This window comes from Trichoderma reesei (genome assembly GCF_000167675.1).
Source record: "Trichoderma reesei QM6a unplaced genomic scaffold TRIREscaffold_9, whole genome shotgun sequence".
Taxonomy (NCBI): Eukaryota; Fungi; Ascomycota; class Sordariomycetes; order Hypocreales; family Hypocreaceae; genus Trichoderma; species Trichoderma reesei.
The window spans coordinates 626,132-646,846 of record NW_006711156.1 but is presented as its reverse complement, the minus strand read 5'-3'; the positions used below and the strand labels follow the sequence as shown (position 1 = coordinate 646,846).

The following is a 20,715-nucleotide window of genomic DNA, read 5'->3' as shown; positions in this document are numbered from 1 at the left end:
GACACGGACCAATGGCAGCCCGGCGGAGCCTCCGCACACACCCAGCCAATCAGCAGCTCCAGACAGCACTGCTACCCCTGGCACCTTCCATCCCCCCCTTTCTCGTGTCCCCGGTCTGCTCCTGCCCCTACGCCGAAATTATTGCAGTTATTATTACCTGGCCAAGCAGGAACCACGCAGGTCAGAGTCAGGAGCCACCCGCCAGCCCGTCCAAAAAGTTCCCCTTCTCCAGGATCGCTGCCAGCGCCTTCAATTCCACAAACCTCCAGTTTCCACGCCCACCAGCTTCAGGTTCCCGCTTTGTCACTGCCGGCTTCGCGTCTGCTGTTTCTCACGCGTCTGCTGCTGAAAGCTCCCGCTCTTTTTACCTTTCTTTTCTTGGAACAAGGCTCCTTACAGCATCCGTCATCCCTTCATTCGTTTGACCCAGTCTAGTCTCTGATCGCGCAGGCAAAATGGCGACTCCCTCCACCATCACGCCCGCCAGCCACGTCGGCTTCGACAGCATCACCTCGCAGATTGAGCGCAAGCTGCTGAAGCGCGGATTCCAGTTCAACGTTATTTGCGTTGGTAAGTGACGCACGCGGCTGCGACCGACCCCATAACAGTTGGGGCCAGGTGGATGGAAACTAACTGCGACACGCAGGCCAGACCGGCTTGGGCAAGTCGACGCTCATCAACACCATCTTCGCCTCGCACCTCATCGACTCAAAGGGCCGCCTGCAGCCCGACGAGCCCATTCGTTCCACCACCGAGATTCAGGGTGTCTCGCACCTCATTGAGGAGAACGGTGTCCGTCTGAGGCTCAACATTGTTGATACCCCTGGCTACGGCGACCTCGTCAACAACGACCGCTGTTGGGATCCCATCGTCAAGTACATCAAGGACCAGCACTCCGCGTACCTGCGAAAGGAGCTTACCGCTCAGCGAGAGCGTTACATTCCCGACACGCGCATCCACTGCTGTCTGTTCTTCATTCAGCCTTCCGGCCACTCTCTCAAGCCCATCGATATCGTCGTCTTGAAGAAGCTGTCCGATGTCGTCAACGTTGTGCCCGTCATTGCCAAGGCGGATACCCTGACTGTTGAGGAGCGGATGGAGTTCAAGGAGCGTATCAAGGCCGAGTTTGCCTTCCACAACCTCAAGATGTTCCCGTACGATAATGAGGAGTTTGACGACGAGGAGCGAGCTTTGAACCAGCAGATCAAGGTATGCACTGACACCAACACCTTTTTTTGGACGATATCACGGCTAACACTTACGCTGCAGAGCTTGGTTCCTTTTGCGGTTGTTGGCTCTGAGAAGAACATCATTGTCAATGGCAAGCAGGTCCGCGGTCGCCAGAACCGCTGGGGCGTCATCAACGTCGAGGACGAGAACCACTGCGAGTTTGTCTACCTGCGGAACTTCCTGCTCCGAACCCATCTCCAGGACCTTATCGAGACCACCTCCCAGATCCACTACGAGACATTCCGTGCCAAGCAGCTGCTTGCACTGAAGGAGAGCAGCGCACACGGTGGCGGTGCTGCCAGCAGACCGATCAGCCCTGCTGCCGACCGAGAGATGAGCCGGGGCTCTCAGCGAATGGGCATGAACGGCTACTAAATTTTCCTCACTGTGTTTGATAATTCGATTGGGGGAGCGATGGCGTCTCCGAGCGGTACGGTGGCCAGCCAATCTCGTGATGTTCTTGTGGGTGGTGTCGTGCGCGCAGTTTTAAGGATTTACATGTTCTCATCTGGGGCATATGGATTTACGGTGCCGCATTGCAGTGCGATCCAACGATGGCGTTGTTCGTATTCACCAAACTCACGAGAGGTGAAGAGTTGAGAGGCGACTTGCATCCGAAGCCGACTGGGCGCGTACACTGGTCGCGCAACGGTTATAAGTGCGGTATGCGCCATAGCCGCTGTCAGCCGCTCAGTGGCCCGACGGGGATCGCCGGCGGCCTTTTTGTGCGCATTTTATTTGTCTTTTTTTCTCGAGTAGTATCATCGGAGCCTTCCTTGACCATTTTCTTACGTTTTAATCAGATCCCCACACCTGTACTTTCCATATACCTACAGTTAGTTGATTCGCGTCGAGGAAGGGGGCGCGTCACAGTGGATGGAGGCAGAGAGAGAGAGAGAGAGTATGATATGTTGATTAATCTTGCATTTATCTGCTGCTTTGATGTTGAAGCCTGCTTGTTGTTTTGCGTGAGCGTCTGGTGACTATTGCCTCTTTTGGCTGTATGGGATTTTGAGTAGCCCAGAAAACATTGTATCCAAATAGACGCGCGATGCTCGTTTCTATGTATAAAGAAGAATGGGACTTTTGGATGGGTATTTGCTGTCATGAAAGGTTGCAAAGTTGTCTAGCAGTCTACTCCAGAGGCTTGTAGACAAACTCCTCAAACTTCTTGTATGCCGACTCGAGGTCGTCGTTGACGATGATGATGTCGTGAACGCCGGGTGTCTTTGAGAAGTCGAGCTCCTTCTGGGCCTGGGCGAGTCTCTCCTGGATGCTCTGCTCCGTCTCGGTGCCGCGGCCGCGGAGGCGCTGCTCGAGGGTTTCGATGGATGGCGGGGCGATGAAGATGTAGCGGGCAGAGATGCCGGACTGCTTGATTTGCTTGACGCCCTATTTTCCACATGCTCTGTCAGTTTCTTCTGCTGCTGCGCTTATGCTTTGTAACTTGGATGGAGGGGAGATCTGCGATATCGGGCAGAGAGGTTCTCGAGGGCTGGTCATGGGGTCATGCCGGGTGCAAGAGACGTGTGTTTTTTGTTGTTGTGTGCATAAGTGCCGTACCTCCATCTCAATGTCGAGCACGACGACCTTGCCCTTTTTCGTCTGCTCCTCAATGGTCATCTTGCTGGTGCCGTATCTGTTGCGGCCGTACTTTGCGTTCTCGACGAAGCCGTCCTTGGCGATGAGGTCCTCAAAGGCCTCCATGGAGACGAAGTGGTAGTGGACGCCGTCGACCTCGCCGGGGCGCGGGGCGCGGGTGGTGTGGGAGACGGAGAGGGCGAAGGTGTCTGGATGGCGGTCGAAGAGCATGCCGTAGAGGGTGCCCTTGCCGACGCCCGAGGGCCCGGAGACGACGATGGGGCGGCGGTCGGGAGGGGCTTTTTTGGTGTTGTTGCTGATGTCAGTTTCTTGTGTGTTTTCATCATCCCTCCGTTTTTAGTTTGTCATTGGGGAGGTAAGGGAGGAGGGGGGGGGATGTGTTGTCATGGTTGGCGGAGTCTTACGAGTTGCCATTGTGCTTAGAAAGAAGGGATGCTTGGGTCTAGAGAGCTTGCAGATGGGGCGGCAGTTTGATAAGGATATCGCTGGCAGGCGGGGAGGCATATGAAGATAAAAAAAGGCCGCCAGATGGGGTGGTCGCGAAAAGAGCAGATCGTGGAGGGGCACGAAGTCATCAACGGTGAAGCAGAAGATCGCGGGATGAATCTCGGAACCACAACACCCAAAAGAAGAAAAAAAGACTGGACCACAGCCTGACCAATGGTAGCACACAAGGCTAGGCGGCAGAAAACAGAATGGTTCATGAATGAGACGAAACATGTAGTAGTAAGCAGGCGGTGAGTTAGCGTGGGTGGGAGTGCCGGGCCAATCAAGCGGCGGGCTACCTACCCCGAAGAGAGAGAGACGACAATGGGTGGGGGCTTGCTGCTTTTGGAAAGCCGTTGTGCTAACCCCTAACGGTGCTAAAGCTTCAGGGATATTGGGACGGGCCAGGGGGGGGAGCATCTGGATGAGATGAGAATTGCCCTTTTTTTTTCCCTTCTGCTTATTTCATTTTAATTTCTCGTGCTGCGCTTGGGAAGCGACATTCTGGGGAGGTGTGAAGGCGGCTAGCCGTTGAGAAGAGAGAATAAGAAGAAGAGCGAGATTTCCTTGGAATAGGTCATACCACGTCAAAGAGTCGCTTTGACAGAGGTGGGCGAGTCGCCTGCCATGTCCCTTGCAGTTCTCTGGCCGTGCGCATGAGATTGAATGGTACTGGTGCCCCTTGGTGAGAAGTCGTCGGATACACGGCTTCCCGTTGATATTTTGCTTATGCGAGCGAGGCTGCAATGCGATCATTGAGGAGGTTGTGAGATGGGGCAGATGCGAAAAAGCCTCTTGCTCTACCTACCTACTGTGCTCATCGCAACCCCAGATACGAGCAATTCTACCAACTACCTACCCAGGACAAACATACATGCAGCTCCGTTGGCCAAGCACGCCAGGTCTGGGCATCATTTTATTGTGCATGCTGCTTGTAATAGCTACTGTCGCAAGCAACAATACCGGGGTTACTTCGTTGTTAATCGCAGAAACGTGGTAGCGTGGGCACGAGAGGGGGTGGTAGCTGTCGAAGTAGTCTGTACATGAAACTGGCTGGACTGCGGCGGCATTAACAACCACTTATACGAGCAATTCCCCGACTCAAGTACTCCTGTGTCTAACTGCCCGAGTCTACCTGCTCGAACGGGGAACCAGTAAGCCGGGGTTTCGTTGGTGTTTGTATGCTTAGCCCAACTCGTTCGGTGTGAGCGAACCGGCTTGGGGGGGAAGCGGATCCGGACACGAGGAAGAGAGGAGAGAGAAGCTTTTCATTAGATTCTCGTATGCTTCTTTTGCCCAGAGACGGCGCAGCGGGAGGTCAAGGGTCACGAGTCTAGCGAGGACGGAGCATTTTTACCCCTTGTGCGCACGAGTATGAATGGCTTGGAGGAGAGACCGGGCACTGAGGGTACGAGTAATGATGCGGCATGGCGGACCTGGGCGGCCAAGAGGCGATAAAACGGTGACGGGCCTCGGCAGAGGTGCAGTAATATCGCATACGGGTGGTAGTGGCTTGGTAGAGTCGAGTAATCGTAATGGTGAAGCACCGGCGATGGTCTCGAGATATTGGCCAAGCTTTTACCTAGTAGGATGGTATCGCACTTGCCGGCTTACAAGTTTCTCAAGTCAGTTGCCGACTCTTCCATGCAGAAACACCAAAAGAGCATCAACCGCTGCCTCCTCACGACCATAAGGTACCTATAAGGCCTCGCGATCTGCAGCACCAATCTCAGACCCTTCTAAGCCTTTGCAGCGGGGCCCCGCCCGTTCCTGGCCTACCGCCGCTAGCGCTGCGACATGGTGCCGTCAAAGGCGCCCAGCAAGCAGCTGCCAGGCTTGCAGGCGCCCATCCAGCGGTCTCGAGGCCCCCTCCAGGCACCTCGTCCAGGCCACTAGCAGCTGGAGCCCCCCCGCGACCCCTGGACCCAGCGCTGGAGCACCGCCCAGGTCCCCTCCTGGGCCATGCAAAGGGTCCTGCTCGTATTGCCATTGGCCGCAACCTGGAAACCCTTTTCTTGCTCGCCCTGGCCCAGGTTGGATGTTCCCTGGAATACCGCGCCAGGGCTGCATTTTGCTGTTGCGTCTACTTGTACTTGTACTGGCCCGCGCCCGCCACCCACAGCAATTCCAGAGTCCCCTTCCTTCCACAGCATCACGCAAGAGACACGCTTCCCGCTCTTTTCCAACCTCTCCGTTTTTGACCTTGAAGAGATCTTCGGGTCGTGGGAAGAGCTTCGATTTTTGTCGCTGCTTCCAGTTCACTCTTTTGTCCTGCAGAAACCTCGAGTTGCCGTTGCTTCTTTCCTCCCGCGTGTCTCTTCGCAATCACTCATTCGTTGCTTGCTCTTGTGGCCATTCACTCTTTTGGAAGTGCCTGATAGACGACTGTTTGTCTGGAACGTACACCTTTAATCTTTCACCCTGCAGAATTACCTAGGAATCATCATCACCATCGACCGTCCTAATCATGCTTGTGAGTTGACACCTTTCCCCACGGGTGGCTCACCGAAGAAACCCATGGAGCGCTTCATACGATGACAGCTCCTCGATTCCCAGCTCCTTTGAATGCTTCTAGCCACTACCTACCTTTGCATTTCACTCGAGACGTTTACTGACTGACTTGACTCCATGCAGATGCAAACTGCTCTCGTGGCCCTGGCCGCCACCGCCGTGGGTGCCGTCAAGCCCCTCTCCATCAAGGGAACCGACTTTGTCGACGCCAACGGCAACAAGTTCCAGCTCGTCGGCGTTGCCTACCAGCCCGGCGGCAGTGCAGGATACAACCCTAAGAAGGGCAAGGATCCTCTCAGCGACCCCGACACCTGCATGCGTGACGCTGCCCTCCTGCAGGTCATGGGCGTCAACGCTATCCGCGTGTACAACCTGGACCCTAACCTGAACCACGACCAATGCGCCAGTATCTTCAACGCCGTATGTTTCCGTGCTCCTTCAAGCCCCCGTGTCAGCATAAAACGTACCACGTCCACTAACCTCCACCCAGGCTGGCATGTACATGATCCTGGATGTCAACTCTCCCCTGGTCGGCGAAGCTATCACCTCGTTCGAGCCCTGGACGAGCTACTACGAGGCCTACTCCAACCGCACCTTTGCCATTGCCGAGGCCTTCAGCAACTACCCCAACACCCTCATGTACTTCTCCGGCAACGAGGTCATCAACGATGTGCCCACGGCCCAGTTCGTGCCTCCCTATCTGCGCGCCGTCACGCGCGACCTGAAGAACTACATCAAGAAGAACATCAAGCGCCAGATCCCCGTCGGCTACTCGGCCGCCGATGTCCGCGAGGTCCTCTGGGACACCTGGAACTACATGCAGTGCTCCGAGTCCGGCGACGACGGCGACATGAGCCGCGCCGACGTCTTCGCCATCAACTCGTACAGCTGGTGCGGCCCCGACGCCACGTACGAGAGCTCCTCCTATGACGTCCTGACGGACAACTTCAAGAACACGTCCATCCCCGTCTTCTTCAGCGAGTACGGCTGCAACACGCCCATGCCGCGCTACTGGAACGAGACCCAGGCCATCTACGGCTCCGACATGACCCCCGTCTTCTCCGGCGGCGTCGTGTACGAGTACACCGAGGAGGAGAACCACTACGGCCTGGTCAACATCACCGGCGACACGCTGCAGATCACCGGCGACTACAACCGCCTCAAGGCCCAGCTGGCCAAGATTGACTGGGAGAAGGTCCAGTCGCAAAAGGCCAGCGGCAAGGCCCCCGCCGCGCCCAAGTGCTCCTCCAAGCTGATCCAGGTCAAGGGCTTTGACAGCAACTTTACCCTTCCCGTGCCTCCCCCTGGCGTCCAGGGCCTCATCGACAACGGCATCAAGAACAAGCCCAGCGGCTCGCTCGTCAAGATCTCTGACTGGAGCGTCAAGCTCAACGTCAACGACGCCGACGGCAACAAGATTACGAACCTCAAGGTCGTCCCCCTGAGCGATGACGAGACCAACTGGAGCGGCAAGAACTCGGCCGAGACGGGCTCCGGCGACAAGGACTCCTCCACTAGCAGTGCGTCTAAGAGCGACAGCAAGGATAAGGACAGCGCCGCTGCCTGGATGCGCCCTGCTTCGATTGTGCTGGCCCTGCCTCTGGTGGCCATGCTCTTCATTTAAAGGAGGGAGGGTCCAAGTTGGGAAGATGGAGATGAGGAAAGCGTGTGTTGGTGCCTGAGGTGATTGTTTGGGAAATCTTTTTAGTACGTACCTTGCTTGTACTGTTCAAGAAGGAAGATGATGGGGGTGATTCTCGAGAAACGTTAATGAAGTTGCTTCCCAATTTCTCCTTCTTCTTAATGTAGATATACTACCTAGTACATGGCTTTCTCATTCTGCGTTGGTCCTTTAGATATCCCGTTTAGCTCAGCCATGATGATGATTGATTGATTGATTCATTGGAATTCTGTTGACTCTGCTCTCGACAATTGTACATGTTCTCGCTAACTGTCGTGTCCAAAGATTCGGAAAGCGGAAAAAGAAGAAAAAGCAAAGATTCAAAAGCTACGCTGCGGGATTGATAACTGCAAACATGCGCAGTACTGCTGAACATTCTCATGTATGTACTCCCAAACTCCCAATGCCGGGACTTGTGCTGCATACCTATAGAGGTAGCTTCGTGTGTAGCGGCAAGCGCGCGTACCTAGGTAGGTTGGTAAGGAAAGGGAGGCCCGCCCCTCCCGAGCAAAGATCATAGGTCAATATCCTCGTTTTCTTCTGTGCCATTCTGCCATAGTACTGTATAATAGCTCCCTCGTGAGCCTCCCGACACGTTGCATCCTGGACTAAAGTAGGTAGGTACCTAGATACTGCTCCACGCCAACCAAAGTCTCTCTAACATCAGCAGAGCAGCGCCATATCAGTTCCTGCGGCCCTTGTCCTGGGAATCACCACCTCCCTTCGGCGGCTCCTCGTCCTTGGTCTTGTAGCTGGAGGTGCACGAAGGGTTGGTCTCGCAGGGGAGGCAGTAGTCGTGGGTGCCAAAGTCGGCGGCCTTGCAGCAGCCGATGCAGCAGTTATCGACGGGAGTCGACGGTTCGAGGAGTTGAGCCATGCTTTTTTTCTTTCCCTTGGTTCTTTTTCTGTTTTATTTTGTACTTACTCCGCGAATTGTGTGCAAGACTGAAAAGTGATGATTTTGTTGGCCGTGGTTGGCTTGGCTTGGCTTGATTGTTGTCACCTACCCCTTAGGGAATATCTGGTCTGTGACAATGGGTTACTAAAAGACACAGGCAAGATATCAATGGTGGAGAGGCCTTCTAGAAGGGGGAATTGCAAAGATAGGATAAGAGTAACTGGCCTGTCCCAACGACAGCGCACCTGAAGCCCAAAAGGGCATGCAGCAACGACGGAGCAATGGATGAAATCCACACACACCTTGAGATGCACCAGCAGTGGAGATTCTGCACCCACGTGTGCCAGCTCAGTCCCCGACGGGGGGGAAACAAGAATGGGACTGCGGTTTGTGCTGTGAAAAAACACACACACACACACACACAATCGGCTTGCGCCTTGCGCGCTCTCTCTCTCTCCTAGAGCAACTGATTCTTCTCTCGGGAAGGGCGCCTCCTTTGGGCTTTGTTCTGACGTAGGCAAGTTTGGACGGGAAGCACGTTGTTGCACAGCGGGCGTGGCGGCTTATATAAGTTGCCGGCAAGAATGACGTGCGTTTCTTGACAGGTTCGGCTCGGTTCGCAGAGACGAGGGTGGGGGTGGGGTTTAGACTTTGTGCCGACGTAGATCGATGTTTCTTCCTAGGTAAGGTAGGTAGGAAGAGTGATTGACGTGACAGGAGAGCAGCGAGTAATTGGGAAAAAGGAGAAGATGTTGTTGATCGTATAGAAGGGCAGAGCTGGTAAGGTAATATATAAAGGGGGCTTGGGCGGGACAGCGCGAGATTTCCCCTCCCCTGGGGCCTTTGATAGCTTAGCTGGGTATTGCACAGTTTCCGGGGTCTCGTTGATCGAAAAAGGGCCTTGCTGAAGGTGGTGTGGGCGCTGCTGCTGCTGCTGCTGCTTGTAATCAAGTGCGGGTTTGGGTTGGCGCTTGCTGTGGTCCCTGAGGTGCCTATATGGGGCACGTCAACGCAGGAAGTCTGACAAAGAAGGCAAAGAAAGGGACGAGAAGCGGGACTCTGGGGGGTGGGGGGAAGCAAAAGAGAGAGGAAGAGCAAGAGAAGAGCGAGAGCTTTCGAAGACTGTGATGGGAGGAAGCCGAGAAGCTGGTATCGAGCTACCTACTGTAGGCATTAGTGTAGCTGTCACCAATGACTCCCGACCGCCGTTTTATACACGGGCGCTACTAGTACGGTAGGCACAGACACCTTATGATCCGAGACTGACGCCATTCGTGGGCACTATGAAAACCACCAAGGAAGTCCCTGTCAGTTACGAGAAGCCATATTGGTTGCGATTGGACATGGGGATACAGAAGAGAGAGTGAGAGGTGGGGGGGGGGGGGGGGGGAAGCTCGGCCATCAAGCAGCAAAGCAGGGAGAAACAGCCCGCGATGGACTCACGCAAATTGAAAGAAAAAGAAAAAAGAAATAAAGAGAAATAGTCAGAGAAAGGACAGCCGCACCTGCCACACCTCCGGATCCGGCAACACAGGCATGGACACGGCAGGACCAAGCGGGATGGGATGGGATGGGCAGGCACGAGGCCAGACAACGAGGGATGGTCCGAGGAGGGGGCGGTACTGGATAAGATAACGACCGGGCAAGGAACTCGCGAGAGTGCTGCAGCAGCAGCAGCAACCCTGTCACGAACTTTTCCAGGTTTGTCTCTCTCTCTTTCCCTCTTTACCCCCGTCTCTCTCTCTCTCTCCGTGGACTCTTACCAAAAGCTGGCAGAGAGAGCTGTTCTGGAAAGAGCGAGCCGCAGGGTCGCTGCGTTGACTGATTGATCACATCGGCAGCCGCGTCACGCGCTCAGCTGAGGGTGCAACTCGGACAGGGAAAGCCATTCGTCAAGAGGCAACAAAGCCCGACAGGGAAGCAAAGCAGGAGGCAGCACAGAGTTCCATTGCATGAGGTGGTAGCCCGGCACGTCAGGAGGCACTGGGGCGGAATGGATAGTACCTGTATCACTGACGGAGCGGCGACAAGAGGGCCTAGACGCCGTGAGTTGAATTCGATCGGTTGTGCAAGGTATCACTCAAGTATGGATGGGGGGGATCGAGAGCCCAGCCCAGTCCAGTCCAGTCCAGCCCCTTCCAGCACTGAAAACCAAACCGCTGCTGCAAAGCACAAAAGGCAACCGATGAGGACAGGCCATGGGCAGGAGTACATAGGTAGGTAAGTAGTAGTTGCCATAGCGGACTTGTGTAGCCTACCTACCTACCTTACAAACTCCCATTACCTAAGGTAGGTACCTAGTATCCATCTTGCCCGGTTTCACCTCACGCGCTGTCCTGACCTTACCTACCTACTACTACCTTAGGTACTAGATTGTCCTTCGTTGTTCTCGGCCTAGTTCCTCTGGAGGGGGCGTAAACCAGCGCCTCCGAAAGCAGGTCGTTTTGTCCTTCTCGTCCGTCTCTTTTCCCCCACCCCATCTCTAATCAAATCAGATTGTTGCATTGAATCCAGACATTCCGGGGAGGGTGGTAGTGAGCTGAACTTACATCACATCACCATCACCGGAGGGATTCGAGCAACACACACGCGTGGCGGACCTACCACAGAACAATTTGGACAATTGCGGTCCAAAATGGTAACCGGGACTGAGGAGGAGCAGAGGAGCAGGAGGATCATGGGGAAGAGGGGTAGTAGGTGATGGCTTGCACGGCTCTGTTCTGAGCTTCCTTCGCAGACGAGAGAGGCAAGGCAAAGGCTGTATGTACTGCTGATGCCATGATCGAATCCACTACTAGGTTCCCAGGTGCTTATTTAATATTGTTCAAGTTACTGTACATGTTCCTGTGCTCTCTGAGGGACTCCCCTGAGGTCCGGAGCTCTTGCAAGTGACAGCACGCACGTATTGGGAGAACAAAGTCAACCGGGAGGATTCGGTCCCGATAGAGGACGAGTAAATGAGAATATCAGGATCCCCCAGGTTCCTGTTCGTCTCCGCACTGCAGGATGATCCGCAGATGTGCTACTACTACTGTACTACAAGCGTACCTCTGTGATGCCAGTGAGAGCACAAACTACAGAGTACCTACGGAGTATAGAGTCTTGTGGTCCTCCCACCTTGCCCTCGTTACACACTCATCATAGTCCCTCTATCGATTATCTAGGACCTCCTCTCTGGAGTGGCACGTCTGTCATCTGGCTCGATTCTCGTATTGACCTACATTAGTGCCTGCTGCCTTCTCTTGGCTTGACGTCACCTGCTCGAATGCCACGGTTTGACAGGAATACGGGCGTCGTCTTCTAGATCGAATCGGCTAAATTACACAAGGTAAGGTATCAAGCATGTAGGCACAGAAGGTGTTGGTCAAATTGAGTTTGTATTATCATGTCTGTGTCGTTCAATGTCGTCTCCTCACGTACCTGAGGTACTGCGGACATCGACGCTCCCTTTGCCTAAGGTAGCCGTTGCTTTCTTCCACTTTTCCCTTCGTCTGCAAAGGCCTTCTCTTGGCCAGCAAAAAACAATTAATCTTTACCCCACCATCCGTTCTAGATTGCAAAATACAAAAAGACGCAACAATAACACTTTGAGCTGATGGGTAGCTATATCATTGTCCGTAGCACGATCCTGAATAAACCCCGTGAATTTTTTTCCCCTAACCCCATTTAAGCCTTGAACTCCTCGATATTGCTGCTCTCCCACTTGCCGGGGATGAGAGCCAGAGGGACGATACCCGAGACGTGCATCTCGGGACCGAAGATCTTGGCGTTGAGGCCGAGCTCCTGGGTGGCGGCCCGCATGTTCTTCAGACCCTCCTGGTAGTTGGGGCCGGCACGGCGCACCCAGATCTGCACGTTGTGCTCGATCAGCTGGGGAGCAAAGTCACGGAGGGCGCGGATGACGCCCTTGAAGGTGCTGGCAACGTTGGTGAAGTTGGCAATGCCACCACCAATGAAGAGGACCTTGCCCTGCTCGGCCATGGGGGCACGCAGCATCAGGTCCAGGACCGTGCGGGCGTAGTGGTAGGTCTGGGACTCGGTGGGAGCACCCGAGTATTCACCGTAGTTGGCCAGCTCGTCAGCAAAGCCTGCTGAGGCAATGGCATCGGCGTACACGACGGAAGCACCACCACCGGCAACCAGCGTCCAGATGCGGCCAGCAGGGTTCAGGACGGTAAGCTTCAGAGAAGCACCCGTCTTGGCATCCAGCTCGGCGATGAAGGCCTCCTCCTTGGAGAGCTCACGGCCGAAGGGGGCAGGGAACTCAATCGGGGGGCCAGCATCAATGCTGATCTTGTCGCTGCCAGCCACGTTGGTAAGGCCAAGGGCAGCGGGAGATCGGGCAATAGCCCACTTGACACCGCACTCAAAGTCTGCCGTCTGGTCAAGCTTGGCAGCAAGATCCAGGAAGTGAACCTCAGCCGAGGTCTTGTCCTCGTTGGGGATCACGACCAGCGGGTTGATCTCGAGGTAAGTGAACTGGCAGTCCACGTAGACGGCATACAGCCGGGTGATGAAGTCAACCAGGACATTGTGAAGACCAGAGGGAACCTTCTTGAGGAGGGTAGCGGCAATCTCCTCGTTGGAAGGGTACTCTGAGAGGTCGACGGGGATCAGGAGCTTCTCAGCCTTGGCGTCGACATCACCGACATCGACACCACCCTCGTGAGTGAAGAGGATCCAGTCACCCTGCAAAGATAAAGGTCAGCGATGAGAGCTTGTACAATGCAACGAGATGTAGATCTGAGATGAGATGCTGTGGCTGAAAGGCAGATGTTGGGGTGTAATCGGGCGGACAGGGGGTTCGAGCTAGGTCGTGCCCGGGACCCTCTCTGTTGTGACATCCGTTCGTCCGCCCGGCCTGTTGCTTCGGCACGTTACGGCAGCAATTTTCAGACCGACAAACAAGCGCCTCAGCCATATAAAGGGAAACCGCTTCTTTCCCCCGGACAACACCGGACCCAGCCCTTTTCAAGTTTCTGGTCGAATCCTCTTTTTGTTCCCTCTTTTTCTGTGACACTTGGCAAAGGCAAAGGCACTTGCCTCCCCAGTCACCAGCATGTCCTGCTTCGACACGTGAAGCACTTGCTTCGTTTCTGCATGAAACCAACACACGAAATACGATGAGAGGGAGAGGGAGAGGGAGAGAGAGAGAGAGAAAGAAATAAAGGGGCTTTTACTCACATCACGGACTGAGTTGATGTTGATGTAGTACTCGGTGTCTTGAGGGTGAGGAACGAAGGGCTCGACCAGGAACTGACGCAGAACGCCAACTGTGTGCTCGACCTTCTGCTCCTTACCAGCGCGCTCAGCAACCCAAGCCCTGGCCTCAGCCCAGGTCTTGTTGAGAGCCAGCAGACCGCTCTTGCCTCGTCGCTTGATGAGCTGATCGGGCTTCGCAACGAACTTGGCACCGGACTGGAGCAGCCAGGGGTAGGTGACCTCAGCCTGGTTCAGAACATCCTCAACGGCGGCATCCTCAGGGAAATGCAGTGAGGCGAGTCTGCTGGGAGGGTTGTGAGTGGTGGGCGCGGGGAGAGGACTCGGCTTGATGACGGGAGCGCGGGTCAGGTGGTAGTTGAGAATGGCCTTGCCATCGGCTTCGAAGATTGCTTTGGCGGACATTTTGATGGACTGTGCCTACGGCGAGGGAGAAGAAAGAGGAGGATGAATTCGGAGGCAAGAAGAGTCTGGTCTTTTTATGTCGTCAGCAGAGTGTTGCGAGGCACGACAATGGACAAGGAACGACCCAATTGCGGCACAAGGAGTGCATACGCAACGGAGACAAGCTTGGGCACCGACTTGCTCGCGAGGCCGTTGCAGACGAGCAGCGACGACAGCAGACGACACGATGCGAAAAGTTCCAGCACCCGAAGCTATTCCTGATCTCGAAGAGGGGCAGTCATTCACACCTACCGCTGCGAAGAAACTGGAGCGACGGAGACTTTGCAATTGCAATGGCAAGAAAAGCTGGATATCTGACGAAGGAGAGGGAAAAGGGAAAACGAGCCTGGCGGACGAAGAGGGCGGATGGCAGGAGAGAGGATGACTTTCAGCCTTTCAGAAATGCGGCAGAAGCTCCACGGTGGCCAGCTGCGAAGGAGGGGGGTTGAGGGGTCAGGGAGCTGCTGCCGTGAGGTGCGAGGCCACTGCACCAGACCAGACGAGCACCAGGTTCGGGGGTGCGACTTTTGGGAGGGGCGGTCAGGGCACTCGCCGCTAAGGGCCTGCAGGCGGTGCTAGGGCCGAAAGGGGGCATGTGGCGCGTGCCAAAGGCGGCCGGTACCGGGTGCTGATTCGGCAGGCGACAAGGGAGCGAAAAGCATTGGGGCAGCGACATCTGCGTGCGGTTCGCCAGCGGCTGGCGTACCGGTACTTGCAGCAACCAGTCCGATTGTTGAGAAGGCCCAAGTGGACCGCCCTTTTTCTCAATCGTTTTTTTTTTTTCGCGTTCCCTCTCGACGAATATCGATCGGAACACCATTACACGACAAAGTACGAGTACGCCAATTTGCAAGGGCAAGGCAGCAGTGGCTCGACCAGCGGAGAATTGTGTTCTGTTTCTACCGGTCCAACGCGGCGTGAGACCATGCAAGGGTCTCGGGATCGCAGTTCCTGGCTCATCATCTTCAACGGAGTATTGTTGCGGCGCCGAAAGGAATTGCGCGTGATTCTGCGATACGGCTTATCTGGACCTGTGTCACTCTGGAGTCCTAGACATGCCTACGAATTCGGACAATCTGACCCCTCCTTGTCTCGGGCATTTGGCTGCTCTGCTTTCGTTGCTCTGGCACCACACTTCAAGTACATACGATTGAATACCTGGACATGCGTGGGAGCTGCGGCAGCGCCCAACAAAGACGCATCTCGCTGCACAGAAGCCTGGAGGCGCGCCATGTCCAGCACCCCAATGGGACAAGGCTGAGGGTCTCCTGCGCTAAAGTGCCGCGATCACAGCACCGGCACCGCTGGCTCAGGCACAAGTACATACGTATGTACAGCCAGACGTATTCGTACCCGTTCTGCGCAGTGGGCCGTTGGGCGGGCAGGGGACCAGGACGCAACCAGTCAGCCACCAACCCCACCATCAGCGAGCCATTGCCCCTCCATCTGCACTTGGCCATCACTAGCAGCAGCACCCAGACGCGAGCAAGAGAAGTGGACGGATGAGGGACAATCTTTCGACTGCCGGACGATGCCCTGCTAGCGGCACTCGCTGTCCTGGGCGCCGGATACGACCCAATGCGCGGAATGAATGAGGGCTTGTTGACAGGAGGGACATTGAGAGGCAAGGCCTGGATCCCCTGGTTCTCGCCAGGGCAACGAGGAGGCGAGGAGGGAGGCATCGTGATCGTGGGCACGAGCACAGATTGCGGCCGTTCCAAACCGGGATTGCATGGGATGAGATGACGGGAACCCCCCCGCGTGTTTGCGAATGCGAATCAGCCAGGGGGAGTCATTTTGGATTTGGTCAATCGAAGGATCGCAGCCCTTGAAGGCCACTCACAGTTCCCAGCAAAGCTTGCATTCCAGGCAAATCCAGGCACTCGATTCGACGAAGCAGCCGACACAAGGAAATCGGGAGCAGAATGCGTGGCTCGGCGAGGTACCGGTACGACCGGATGCCAGCCGGTGTTAGTGGCCATGGCCAGGCCGCGACCGGGATCTCCCATCATATCATCTGTGTCTCAGAGGCGCTCAAGGTTGTTGCTATTCAACAATTCTGAGTTAGACCTACGGCCCTCCACCCCTCCCAAAATAGATCCCCAACTCGTTGTGGTGGCTTGTTGCCGTGCGAATTGACTTTCTGATTACGCCCCCCTCCTCGAGCTTGAAAAAGCATCGGAACCTCTCTTACCCGCTTGCAGAGGCACACGACGACGCCAATATTAGGTCGCTGGGAGCACGTTGGACGAAATCAGCGGACCACGACACGCATTATTGTCTTCATCCTGCGTCAGCGCCGTTGCAATATTGGGCGCCACCCTCACAGCCATCCATCCCCTCCGGTAAGCATCTCTCGCCTTCTTGTCCTCTCCCCCCGTCCAGCATCGCTTTCACACTTTGGCACCTGGCTGCGCGTAAACACGCCGATCGCCGCTCTTGGGGTTCTGGCTGCCGTTAGGCGGTGCAAGGCTTCGCTGGCCGAGTCCGCCCTTCCCCACCGTTTCGGAGGCCCAGGTACCCACGGGGCTAGTGCTCGTACCGGGTACGTCCGCGGCGCCTCCACGCTGGTACAGGGCGCCCCTCGCCGCACATGGTGGACGGGGTGCGCTGCCGTAGCGTGGTACTTGCGTGCGCGGCGGGTGCTTGTACGGATACGGCGCGAGACTTTGCAGCCCAGCCCAGCCCAGCCCATCCCGCTGAGCTCGAGCCCCGCCCTGCGCGTCTGGCTGGCTGCGAGAGCTAAAGCAAAAGCAGCGGTTCCAGGTCCAGTGTCACTGCTGTGTGCTGCGCTGCGCTGCTCTCCTGAAATCTGGCTCTCCCCCGTTGAAGGGCCTCTCTGCATCCTTCAATTGTCTGCCGCGCTCTCTTCCCTCTTCCTCTCCCTCTTCTTGCAAATCCATCTCCCGCCATCTTCATCCTGTCTTTTGTGGTCTTTTGCCTTGTCTCGGTGTGGGCAGACGCAGAATAGCCTCTATTAATCTTGCCAGTCAAGCTCAGCTGTTGACCGGTGCCTTTTTCTTTGCAGGACGCAGCTCACCCCGCCATTTTCTTCCTGCCTCACCTCTTTTTTCCCCCTCCTCCTCCAAAACAACTTCAACCACCGCTTGACCAGCTCGCACACACATCACCATGTCTGGCTCCAAGGATCAGCTGTCGGCCAACGATAGAATCCAGCGCTTCGCTGCCCCCAGCCGCCCTCTCAGCCCTCTGCCGTCGCACGCCCTCTTCTCCGAGAAGACGCGATGCTTCGTCTACGGCCTGCAGCCCCGCGCCGTCCAGGGCATGCTGGACTTTGACTTCATCTGCAAGCGCAAGACGCCCTCGGTTGCCGGCATCATCTACACCTTTGGTGGCCAGTTCGTCAGCAAGATGTACTGGGGCACCAGCGAGACTCTGCTGCCCGTCTACCAGCAGACCGAGAAGGCCATTGCCAAGCACCCCGACGTCGACGTCGTTGTCAACTTCGCCTCCTCCCGAAGTGTCTACAGCTCCACCATGGAATTGATGGAGTTCCCCCAGATCAAGACCATTGCCATCATTGCTGAGGGTGTTCCTGAGCGAGTAAGTTCCTGTTCTAAATTCTTTCTAAGTCTCTGTCTGCTCCAATTGCTGGGGAGAGGGGGGAAATGGAGAGGGCGGACAATAGAAGATCCATTGGAACCCAATTGCTGACCGTCTGTTCCTCTAGCGAGCTCGTGAAATTGCTCATGTCGCCAAGAAGAAGGGCGTCACCATCATTGGCCCCGCCACTGTCGGTGGCATCAAGCCCGGCAGCTTCAAGATCGGTAACACTGGTGGCATGATGGACAACATTGTGGCCTCCAAGCTGTACCGCAAGGGTTCCGTCGGCTACGTCTCCAAGTCTGGTGGCATGTCCAACGAGCTCAACAACATCATCTCCCAGAACACCGACGGCGTCTACGAGGGTGTCGCCATTGGTGGTGACAGGTATCCCGGTACCACCTTCATCGACCACCTTCTGCGATACCAGGCCGACCCCGACTGCAAGATCCTGGTGCTGCTCGGTGAGGTTGGTGGTGTTGAGGAGTACAAGGTGATTGATGCCGTCAAGCAGGGCATCATCACCAAGCCCATTGTTGCCTGGGCCATTGGTACCTGCGCCAGCATGTTCAAGACGGAGGTCCAGTTCGGCCACGCCGGCTCCTTTGCCAACTCACAGCTCGAGACGGCCACCGTCAAGAACCAGTCCATGCGCGAGGCCGGCTTCCACGTCCCCAACACCTTTGAGGACATGCCTGCCGTGCTCAAGGAGGTCTACGAGAAGCTCGTCAAGGAGGGTACCATTGTCCCCCGCCCCGAGCCCGGCGTCCCCAAGATCCCCATCGACTACTCCTGGGCCCAGGAGCTCGGTCTCATCCGAAAGCCCGCTGCCTTCATCTCCACCATTTCCGACGACCGTGGCCAGGAGCTCCTCTACGCTGGCATGCCCATCTCGGACGTCTTCAAGGAGGACATCGGCGTTGGCGGTGTCATGTCCCTGCTGTGGTTCCGCCGCAGACTGCCCGACTACGCCTCCAAGTTCCTGGAGATGGTCCTCATGCTCACTGCCGACCACGGTCCCGCCGTGTCTGGTGCCATGAACACCATCATCACCACCCGTGCCGGCAAGGACCTGATCAGCGCCCTCGTCTCCGGTCTGCTGACCATTGGTTCCCGCTTCGGTGGTGCCCTTGACGGCGCCGCTGAGGAGTTCACCAAGGCCTTTGACAAGAACCTCAGCCCCCGTGACTTCGTGGACAGCATGCGCAAGCAGAACAAGCTGATTCCCGGTATCGGCCACCGCATCAAGTCCCGAAACAACCCCGACCTGCGTGTCGAGCTTGTCAAGGAGTACGTCAAGGCCAAGTTCCCCAGCCACAAGCTGCTCGACTACGCCCTGGCCGTCGAGACCGTCACAACCTCCAAGAAGGACAGCCTGATCCTCAACGTCGACGGCTGCATTGCCGTCTGCTTCGTGGACCTCATGCGCAACTGCGGTGCCTTTTCCGCCGAGGAGGCCGAGGACTACCTCTCCATGGGTGTCCTCAACGGTCTGTTCGTTCTGGGCCGAAGCATTGGTCTCATTGCCCACTTCCTCGACCAGAAGAGACTGCGCACCGGTCTGTACCGTCACCCTTGGGATGACATTACCTACTTGCTGCCCAACCTCAGCGAGGGCCAGCCCAGTGGTCAGGGCAGAGTGGAGGTTCAGATCTAAGTGGGAGTTGAGAAGTAAAAGAGGGATAGAGAGACATTATAAAATAGCTGTGGCCGTTTGATGGATTTGGGAAGGGCTGGTTTGTCAAGGCTTCAAGTAGCAGCACACATGCTTGTAGTCGCTGCGGGATCGTTATGAGGATTTAAATCATACATTATTGATGACAATAGATGAAACTAATTCACCATTATAAAAATCGCGCCCTTTCTTGCCCATTGCAAAGTCATAATCGCTTCGCTATTTGTATCAAGTGATGACTGTCTAGCAGCTGTTTTGGGTGCACGTTAGCCTTCCCGGTTTCCGTCACGTGACATGGACGAGGCTGTCGATGTGAAGTGGGATGATATCTTATCGCGACGACTTGCACTTTATCCCAGCTACGAAGCAGCTCCAATCCTATAACTAGACCTCATCCACCCTCCAATCTCCTTGTCCGAGGCGAAGGAACGATAGAAGGGTGATTCTACATTGAATTCCTTCTTACAGCATAGCCAACGGGAGCTCTCCGAGCGGAATATTTGTACGGGTCGAGTCTTGCATCTCTTTTTTTCTCCTCTTGAGCGTCACCGGGTTTGCTAACACATGCGCCTCAGTTGAGCGAATCCCGAAAGTTCAACGACTGCCCAGATTCCTCTTCTCCGATTGTAATTTTACAGTTGCTTTCGATCGACCAGATCACTTCCATAAAGCAGCCCACCATAAACACCACCCGAAAGAGAGAGAGAGCGCGAGGCCTCCCCCCCAAAAGCGGACGATTAAGAGAGATAAGAAGGAGAACAAATAAACAACTTAAAGAAAAAAGAGGAAGCTTGAGAGAGAAAAGAAAAGAAGAAAAAAATGTCCTTCTTCCGCATCACTCTGCACCGCTCCGCCATCGGCCTCCCCGAGCGCACGCGGGGCGTCCTCCAGGCGCTCGGCCTGCGGCGGCGCATGCAGACCGTGTTTCACCCGGCGGAGCCGCAGTTTGCGGGCATGATTATGAAGGTCAAGGAGCTGGTGCGCGTGCAGGAGGTGGAGAGGAGGTTGAGCAAGGCGGAGGTCAAGGCGGAGAGGACGCCGGAGAGGGGGTTTTATGTTGAGAGGGCGGTGAAAAGGATGTGAAACTTTTTTTTTTTTTTTCTTTTGGGCCTGCTTTTTACTTCTTGGGAGCAGGAACATCGTCGGCTGCGATGGTTTGTTTGGGAAGGGGTTGGAGGGATGGGATGGGATGGGATTGGGGCCTGAGGAGGAGGTTGAGATGTGCAAGGGGGAAGATGTATATACGTTGGGGGGAGGAAAGGTTGGGGATCTACACGATTGAGGTGGACGTGATGTGCTTCACTTGTACGATATTGTAACGGCTTTCGAAAGAATTCGACAAACAGCTTTTTTTCTGTATTCTGTTGCTCCCACACCTCCCCTAAACCCAAAGCACTATATTGG

At 55.6% G+C, this 20,715-nt stretch overlaps 6 protein-coding genes across 6 annotated transcripts; 4 read left to right on the top strand and 2 right to left on the bottom strand.

The window, feature by feature from the left end:
* The first annotated feature begins 315 nt into the window (after positions 1-315).
* On the top strand, positions 316-2,178 carry TRIREDRAFT_22314 (uncharacterized protein). Its single transcript, XM_006965169.1, has 3 exons — positions 316-570; positions 647-1,209; positions 1,270-2,178. The coding sequence occupies exons 1-3, from the start codon at positions 456-458 to the stop codon at positions 1,603-1,605; spliced, it is 1,014 nt and encodes a 337-aa protein (XP_006965231.1). The 5' UTR covers positions 316-455; the 3' UTR covers positions 1,606-2,178.
* Positions 2,179-2,364: 186 nt separating this feature from the next.
* Positions 2,365-3,246, bottom strand: TRIREDRAFT_107402 (uncharacterized protein; the record flags this gene model as incomplete). Its single annotated transcript, XM_006965286.1, has 3 exons — positions 2,365-2,622; positions 2,794-3,140; positions 3,237-3,246. 3 exons carry the CDS (start codon positions 3,244-3,246, stop codon positions 2,365-2,367), a joined length of 615 nt encoding a protein of 204 aa, XP_006965348.1.
* A 2,700-nt stretch (positions 3,247-5,946) lies between these two features.
* Positions 5,947-7,453, top strand: TRIREDRAFT_77942 (glycoside hydrolase family 72; the record flags this gene model as incomplete). The annotated part of the gene is made up of 2 exons (XM_006965422.1): positions 5,947-6,249; positions 6,320-7,453. The coding sequence occupies 2 exons, from the start codon at positions 5,947-5,949 to the stop codon at positions 7,451-7,453; spliced, it is 1,437 nt and encodes a 478-aa protein (XP_006965484.1).
* A 4,314-nt stretch (positions 7,454-11,767) lies between these two features.
* On the bottom strand, positions 11,768-14,409 carry acl2 (beta subunit of ATP citrate lyase). The gene is made up of 3 exons (XM_006965285.1): positions 14,325-14,409; positions 13,593-14,103; positions 11,768-13,097 (listed from the first exon to the last, which is right to left on the bottom strand). Exons 2-3 carry the CDS (start codon positions 14,031-14,033, stop codon positions 12,075-12,077), a joined length of 1,464 nt encoding a protein of 487 aa, XP_006965347.1. The 5' UTR covers positions 14,034-14,103; positions 14,325-14,409; the 3' UTR covers positions 11,768-12,074.
* A 2,467-nt stretch (positions 14,410-16,876) lies between these two features.
* acl1 (alpha subunit of ATP citrate lyase) lies at positions 16,877-19,493 on the top strand. Its single transcript, XM_006965421.1, has 2 exons — positions 16,877-17,636; positions 17,764-19,493. The coding sequence occupies exons 1-2, from the start codon at positions 17,205-17,207 to the stop codon at positions 19,291-19,293; spliced, it is 1,962 nt and encodes a 653-aa protein (XP_006965483.1). The 5' UTR covers positions 16,877-17,204; the 3' UTR covers positions 19,294-19,493.
* A 242-nt stretch (positions 19,494-19,735) lies between these two features.
* Positions 19,736-20,394, top strand: TRIREDRAFT_77932 (uncharacterized protein; the record flags this gene model as incomplete). The annotated part of the gene is made up of 2 exons (XM_006965420.1): positions 19,736-19,813; positions 19,887-20,394. The coding sequence occupies exon 2, from the start codon at positions 20,131-20,133 to the stop codon at positions 20,392-20,394; it is 264 nt and encodes an 87-aa protein (XP_006965482.1). The 5' UTR covers positions 19,736-19,813; positions 19,887-20,130.
* Between the last annotated feature and the right edge of the window lie 321 nt (positions 20,395-20,715).